The following is a 7645-nucleotide window of genomic DNA, read 5'->3' on the forward strand; positions in this document are numbered from 1 at the left end:
TCTTAAATCAAATTCTTCATACCACTTTACAGTATATCAAGGATTTTTTTTTATTTATTTTGTTGTTCATGCAAGGTATTACGCTGCTGTCTACAGTAAGTTCAAATATCTTGCATGACTTGGCAGCTGGACTTTGAAGTGCTAATGCAAAACTGCAAGGGCTCATTTGTCTGAGTGAATCCATGGGGTGTGTATGTGTGTGGGAGGGATTCCTGGAGACAGCAGGTTTTGCAAGATCTTCTAGTTTTCCCGTACTGTTTGGCTGATAGCACACATAGATGCTCGTTTTTCATCTTTGATGGAATGTGCTTGGATTATCTTAAAATGTAGTACTCCTTTTCTTAATATCTCCTTTTTTATAACTAAGTCCTGAGAAGGGAACCCTGGTTCTATTGTACGTATCTAGAGGCCTTTTTAACACCTGAGATAATTTGGTACAGTTCGTCTTGAGTTTTGTTTGATGAAAGTCACTGTTGCTTGTAATACATCTTCAAGACCCATCCTGTCCCTTAACAGTCTTTTAATTAGAAACTACTATAAATGTAGCAAAATTTTGCAGATAATCCAGAGAGCACGTTGTAGAATATTATTGGCTGCAATGAGCTTTAAAATGTCTACATCTCTAATACTAATCATTAAACTAAAACTTTGCTTTATGGTAACAGTTCTGAGAACCATTAAGATTGTTTTGGGATAAAATACTATTTATTTATGGCTTTTGTTTGGAAGGGCTTTTGGTTTTTGCCTCCTTAAAACTACCCAATCCTATTTGCTAAGCATTTTTCTGTAGTACATTGCATTGCAAGCATAAGTGACTTCTCATTGTGCATTGGATTATTTTTGAAGTATCTGTGTTCTTCTCAGACTGTTACATTATCTAGCTCCCCTCTTTGGAGATCTCTCAGATGGTCTTTACCCAAAACAAGTTAGCTAGCAAGTGGTGGTCCCTGTCTTTTTAAATAAATAGGGTTGTGTTGTGAAAACGCATTCTTGCCCACCCTAGATTTTCTGACAGCTGCTTATAGGTGTTGGAAGCCAATGGTTCCTCTGTGTAACCTTCATCCTACCTTAGTCCCAAGTGGATCTAGCAATGTTCGCAACAGTTGCTGCTGTCTGAAAGATTAACTTGCATCTGTTGACTTGCTGCAGCCTCATCTGGCAAACCACGGGATAGTCTGCAGTGGATTCTCAGGGTATTGCAAGGAAGACTTAAACTGAACTGTATCCCAACCATGTAACAGTGGTGGGTGCGGGAAAGGGAGAAGATCTGGGAGAAGGAAGGCGAGTATCTCAACTGAAGTAGCAGTGAGAATCTGTGTTTGGATGCTGAAAGGATCAACAGCTTTTATATATTGATTTTTAGTTATTAATAGTGTTATATAGTCTTAAGAACATAAAGGGAGGGAAGCACTTATGTACATAGCTGAATCCAGGCAGATGTGATAAATCTAGGGGCGTTGTTGATTTTAAATACCATCAGGCTTTACAGACCTTAAGTTGTGCAACTAATTGGACTTACCTCTCCTTTTGCTTGATAAAATACACTGAAATCAGAGCAGGCTATGGATATACTTTCCCATTCATGTCTATCACTACCCCTTCTCCCAGGACACTTTTATTTCTGTTGGAATTGCCATAGGCAGAAGCTACCAGTTTTATGAAACTGGAGCTTTAAAATCCACATAAGTTCTCTAGGAAAATAGCCCAAAATAACTGTTGACATGTGGAAGTAGTTTTTTTTTGTTCTGTTCTGTAATTGATGAGAGAAGGACATCTAGTGGCTGATGTATAATGAAGCCTACTGTATTTTGAAATGAGAAACAGAAAATTTACTTTGTTGTCTTTGATTTCGAGGGAGTTGTTATTAAGTACTATATTTTTGGAAAAAAGTAATTTGAAATGTTTTTGTCTTTGTTTTCAAGGAGTTCATCTCTACTATGTTGGTGGGGAGGTCTATGCTGAGTGTTTAAGTGATAGCAGCATATTTGTACAGAGCAGGAACTGCAACTACCACCACGGCTTTCATCCAACAACTGTATGCAAGATTCCTAGTGGATGCAGTCTGAAAATTTTTAACAATCAGGAGTTCGCTCAGCTTTTAGCTCAGTCTGTCAACCATGGATTTGAAGCAGTATATGAGCTCACCAAAATGTGCACCATTCGAATGAGTTTCGTAAAGGTAAACAAATTATTTTGAGGGCATTTAACTTTATTGTGGATTTGGGTATTCAGCAGTAATTACATTAGCACTGTAACAATGTAGCAAAGCTATCCTGACCTGATGTGGTTCTTTTCAATTATAAGTTTGTTGAAAATGGTTAATTTGGAGAGCTGGAAATTGATGCAAGAAAGGAAAAGCACAGATTGCTGTATTGAATGTTGGCTATGTATTTAGTTACTTCAGTATTCAGGATAGGGATTTAATCGTTGTGGTTGCTATAATTTTATTGAAGGAGAATTGAGCTCATGCTCTGAGTTTGAAGGAACAAAGCGAACTACAAGACCGCTAAAAGAATGTCAGTAGAGAGGAGCATAAGTGATTGCAGAAAAAATTGCAGCTCCTTCAGAGATTAATATTATTTTTTTAAAAATTGATTATGGAAAAAAGACATGATTTGAATTTATGAATTCAAACTCTGTTGTTATTCTCACAGTAGTGTTTTCTCAACATTGTTTAATCAAGATGCTGTCCGTTTCAGATTTAGCATGGAGTCTAGACTTGGGCTTTCCAGGGGTTTTTTTGCATCTTGTCCAAAAGGTGTCTTGTTTGTTTTGTCAATTATGATAAATACTACTCAGTTTGAGAGTGTGGAGGATAGGGAGCAGGAGGGAGAAACAGAAGAGATGTGGCCATAGCCAGGGGTCATTCTTGAGTCAGCAGTGCACTCCACAGAGGAGCTCATGTAGTCATTCCAAGTCTGTAGCAGACAAGACTTGATTCAGGCTTCCAGGTGCAGCTTCCCTCCCACTCCTTCCCAACCTCAGGTTTTTTTCCTTTAGATAAGAATTGTTGCTAGATTGTGAGTTATCTTCAGATAAGTATCTTAGAATGTGATTTCATGCTTCTTGTTAGTACAGTTATTTTGAAAGACAAGTGTGTCCTCAACTTGATTGATAACATTTTGTTAATTTTTATAGGGCTGGGGAGCTGAATATCACCGACAAGATGTCACGAGCACCCCATGCTGGATAGAAATTCATCTTCATGGGCCCCTCCAGTGGCTGGATAAAGTACTTACACAAATGGGTTCTCCTCTTAATCCCATCTCATCTGTTTCATAGTGCTGAAAGTCTATCTTCAGCCTTATTTTTAGCGAACTTATTCTAATTCTAGAGAAACTTCCAGTGTGGATACTGTGAGCTATATGGAGAATGGATCTTACGGTTTAACTTTTTTTTTTAAATCCCTTTGTGACCAATTCCATTGTGTATAGCTAATCAGTTTTACATTTCAATTTGTTCTCGTGATGCTTAAGTGACAGTTGAGCCCTAAGGGAAAAAAAAGTCTATTGAAAAATTCAGAACACTTTTCCCCTCCTTCCCCTAGAACTTAAACAGGCATATGTCTTAACTGGAAAATGTTATTCTTTTTGTCCTGTAGGGACAAGAGTTATGAAGACTGACTTCCGAAAATAAATACATATCATAGTTTGGGATTTTTTTAAATGTTTATGAAACTGTTTGAACATGTGCAGCTCCAGCTTGCAAGCTGTATTTTTAGCATAGTTGTTTAACATCTTAAGGTTGACATCTGTCATAAGCAAAATTAGACTTTATTATGGCTAATTTGCCTCAGATTGAACAATGTGATTTTTTTTTTAAGTGTACACATGAAATATACTTTTTACAAATATTGGAGTGGTGTAAAAAAACACTTGTATTGTCTATTGGAAAATGCTGTCATAAACACACTGTATATTAATGCAGAATAGCAGTTCTTAGCCTTTTCCCACTTCAGTTTTGTAATATCTCTTTTAACCACCATTTTGAATAGTAATTGATACAAGGTAAACATCTTGCACATTTCTGGAGTAGTAATTCTTGTTTTGCTTTGATTTACAGTCATGCCATTTGGATTTGGTTGCCAAGGCTATTTCTTTTTAGGTACCCTTCTCTATTTTAACATAAACACTACTTTTTGTAAATGGCAGTGCTTACTACTTTTTGGAAGGAATAAGTTTTTTGTTTTCTTTTTGGTGTTCTAGCTGTTCATTTTACCTGTCTGGAATTGATCTGTGTTAGGCCTTTTTAACCTCTCAGTAGACATTATGCAGTATTAGTGATTACACTGTATTTAATTCACTTTCAGTATGAGTTTGAGTCTCTTTGAAGACTGTGAGTGGCTTAGCAAATTAGTAACTGAATGCAGAAGCTTTTACTTCCAGATCATGTAATTTAATACAGACCTGTTGGTAATGACCAAAAGTAATCACTTCTTTGTAGCCTACATGAAACAGTGGTCTTGATCCTGTCCATGATGGCAGGTGTTCAATCAGAAGACTCGTAACTGTAGTTGGCAGCTTTATGGGATTGAAGGACTGCATTAATATGATGATGAAATTTCTCTCTCACATGTAAGGAATCCTGTTGCCTGTGCTGTTGTATTACTCAGTAGAGAATTTAAACACTGTACTAAACACTAAAAGAAATCAGTTATTTAACGTATGCATATTTTTCCCCTTTAAATAATAAAAAAGGAGGCTGAAAGAAATATTCTAAGAGAATTAGAAGTGAATTATATACAAAATTTCTTTGCATGCAGAAAAAGACCTGTTGTATTTTTTTAACTTCTCACCTTCCTTTTTCTCTTGCCTGAACACCTCTTCAGAAAAGGGTTCAGTGTTTGGGGGAGAGGCTGAAAACTCTAAAATGCAAATACTTACTAAAAGATGTGTTGCAGTTAATTACTGCAATCCTGAGACATCGATTGCTTACACAAGTTCTTGTGTCTTCTATTGAATGACAGTTTCTGCTCAAATGTGGAAATCATGCATCATATGGTACCTAAGTAACAAATGATCTTAAAGGAATAAAATTGTTTACGTGTCATTAAAATGTTTCTTATGAAATGCCTTAAAGGAATAAACTGTAACACTTCTGCAGAACCCTAATGTTCTCTTGTACAGGAATTTCTATATTACTTGGTGTTTTGTTTTTTTGGTTTTCGGGTTTTTTTAAGCAGTTTCTCAAGTGTGTTTAAAAACAAACAAGTGCATCTTCAGGAGAAGGGGAATAACATTATTTGCCGCTCACCTTTGGGGTCTTCTCTGTCATTCTTTGGAACTGCAACCCACAGATGGTTCTTTTGATCAAATAAGATGCGTAGTCAGTTGGCCACAGGATCAGGCTTCTATTTTCTTCTCCCCACGCCTGACTTTTGTCGAGTTGCTGAATATGTATATTTGACACTACAGGAATTTTTTTTTTCTTGGCTAACTTTTATAATAAATGTCATGGCACATTGGATTAAGGAAAGATCTCAGTTGTAGGTACAAGATTTTACTTTATCCAAAATGTTTTTCACCTGGCTTCATCTCTGTTCACTTGTATGTTTAGATGTGGCCAACTAAATGACTCAAGAATGGGTGCTGAAGTGGGTGTTCATGAGCCAGAGCTGGTGCTTAGTGCTAGTATTGTGGTTAGATTGGCTACCTGTGCACTGAACCATAATTTCTGCAATAATATCCAGTTAACCCACTTCTGATGCTGTCATTAAGTAGTAAAGTACTCTGGCGTTTTTCTGCTTGTGTACATATTCTTGAACTGTAATATATGCAGTGCTGGGGATATCCTTGTGACTGCTGATTTTGCCAGGGTAGGCTTGCAGGAGCAGACCCAGTAAGATTTGTCTATGTTCTACTTTTCTGTTCCTTTTAAGTAGGACTTGAGAGCTTTCTAGTTAGCAAATTTTGTGTGCTGCTGGTTCATGGTGTTGCTAATCATGTTTAGTTCATCTGTGCTGTTGCTGATACAAAATTCAGGTATCAGTGCAAGGATGGATGGAATGGAGAACTGTTTGACCCTAATGATGGCTTAAGTATAGCAATAGCAGAGTGCTGCTTCTGTTGCAGCATACTTGTGTATAAGTCACTTCTTGATCTAGATGGAGGGATGGAGAAATTGAATCAGCCAGTAGTGTGGTAGTGGAAGATGGAGCCTTCCCAGTGTAGCCCACCTTAGGCTGAATGTTACTCTTCAGTGAAAACTGTTTTGGCTTTTGTAGTGTAAGTATTCTCTTCTTTTTGGGCATCTTTCTACATTGCACCAACCACAGCATTAACTAACAGCTTTGGCAATACCAGCAAAGAGCCTAGAAGAGGCATGTACTGAAATTCTTTCTGGGTTTGCTTTTAGAGTCACTAAGATAAGATAGTAGCTTGGATGTTCCTCCTTAGAGGACTTCAGTCTTGCTGGCAGTCAATCCAGTGCCTTGCATAAGTATTACATTCATTTAATTGCATTAGGCATGAAGTAGTTGTACATGAAGGGATGACATTGGGTTATAGTATCTGTAGGACCAAAATAAAACTTTCTAGTATGACTGACCAATGAGAGACAAATCTAACCGAACAGCTCATTAGTCAAAAGAATGATGAAACAGCCCATGTGTTATGATTAGGTATAGAATTGTTTAAAATACTGGAATTATTTTGGGTTTTGCTTGAAGCTATGATTATTTCCCCCACCCCCCAGTATTACAATGTGAAAGTTGTCAATTCTTGGGCAGATACTCTTGCAATGTAAATCTAGAGAGCATTAAAATGTATCAGGCTTTCTCCCTAGTTTGAAGAAATAATTTTTTTCAGGGTATTGTTTTAGTTGCCCAGAGTGTTGCTAGTGATGGTTTTTAGAAAAAAAAAAAAAACAACAAAAACACAAAAAACAAACCAAAACATTTTCTAAATGTTTTGCTTCAAAACACAAACATGTGACTAACTTTTTTTTTTTTTTGGTAGTTATGAGGTTTCTGTTTAGGAAGGTAACCCATTCTGAATTCAAATCAATAGACCAAACCATCAGATTACAACATAATGTTGCTTTATTGTGCTGCTCCATAAACCTGCTTCTGTGTTTGTTGCAAGCATAACCTTTATGCTTTTGTTTACATTGTAGGAAACACAGTTCTAGCAATGAGTTTTTTCATTTAACTCTAAACATCTTTTTATTTTGTTAATTTTAAAATTATTAGGTTTTGCTATGTTATGTTTTTAAAGATATTTTTTGCATACTGCTGCTCATATTTCAATAAACAAAACAAAAAAACCCACAGATTTTTCTTATTTCCTTTATCTGTAACGCAGTACGTCTCAAATATTTGTTTACAAGGGTTGATTTATGAGTTCTTGTAACTCAATGCTGACTGATGCCTTGCTATGTACATATTCCTCCTCATACAAATGTGATTTTGTAATTTGAAAAGTACTTTTCTATAGCTTTTTGGTAACACAAAAGCTGCAGTGCTCTCAGAAGCAGAGACTAAATAGTTTCATTAAGTTATTTAAGAGTTCTTTTTTCTTGTTGTAGAATGCAGCCAGCAAAAATGGTGTCAATTTGTTGGTATTTATAGAACTATTTAAATAAGTAGTACAAAAAATGTATTTCTGTAAGACTTCAGCAACACTCTGATTATTGTGTTGGGGTTGGT

General features: G+C 36.3%; 1 protein-coding gene across 2 annotated transcripts in view; it reads left to right on the top strand.

The window, feature by feature from the left end:
• The window catches only part of SMAD5 (SMAD family member 5), a 28101-nt gene extending 22990 nt beyond the window's left edge, over positions 1 to 5111 (top strand). For both annotated transcript variants that reach the window (XM_052816560.1, XM_052816559.1), the window contains exons 6-7: positions 1923 to 2179; positions 3139 to 5111. In XM_052816560.1, the coding sequence (XP_052672520.1) occupies positions 1923 to 2179; positions 3139 to 3282 (401 nt within the window). In that variant the 3' untranslated portion in view covers positions 3283 to 5111. The remainder of the gene's footprint in view (positions 1 to 1922; positions 2180 to 3138) is intronic.
• The last annotated feature ends 2534 nt before the right edge of the window (positions 5112 to 7645 follow it).

The sequence above is a fragment of the Harpia harpyja genome, chromosome 20 (assembly GCF_026419915.1).
Source record: "Harpia harpyja isolate bHarHar1 chromosome 20, bHarHar1 primary haplotype, whole genome shotgun sequence".
NCBI classification, from domain to species: Eukaryota; Metazoa; Chordata; class Aves; order Accipitriformes; family Accipitridae; genus Harpia; species Harpia harpyja.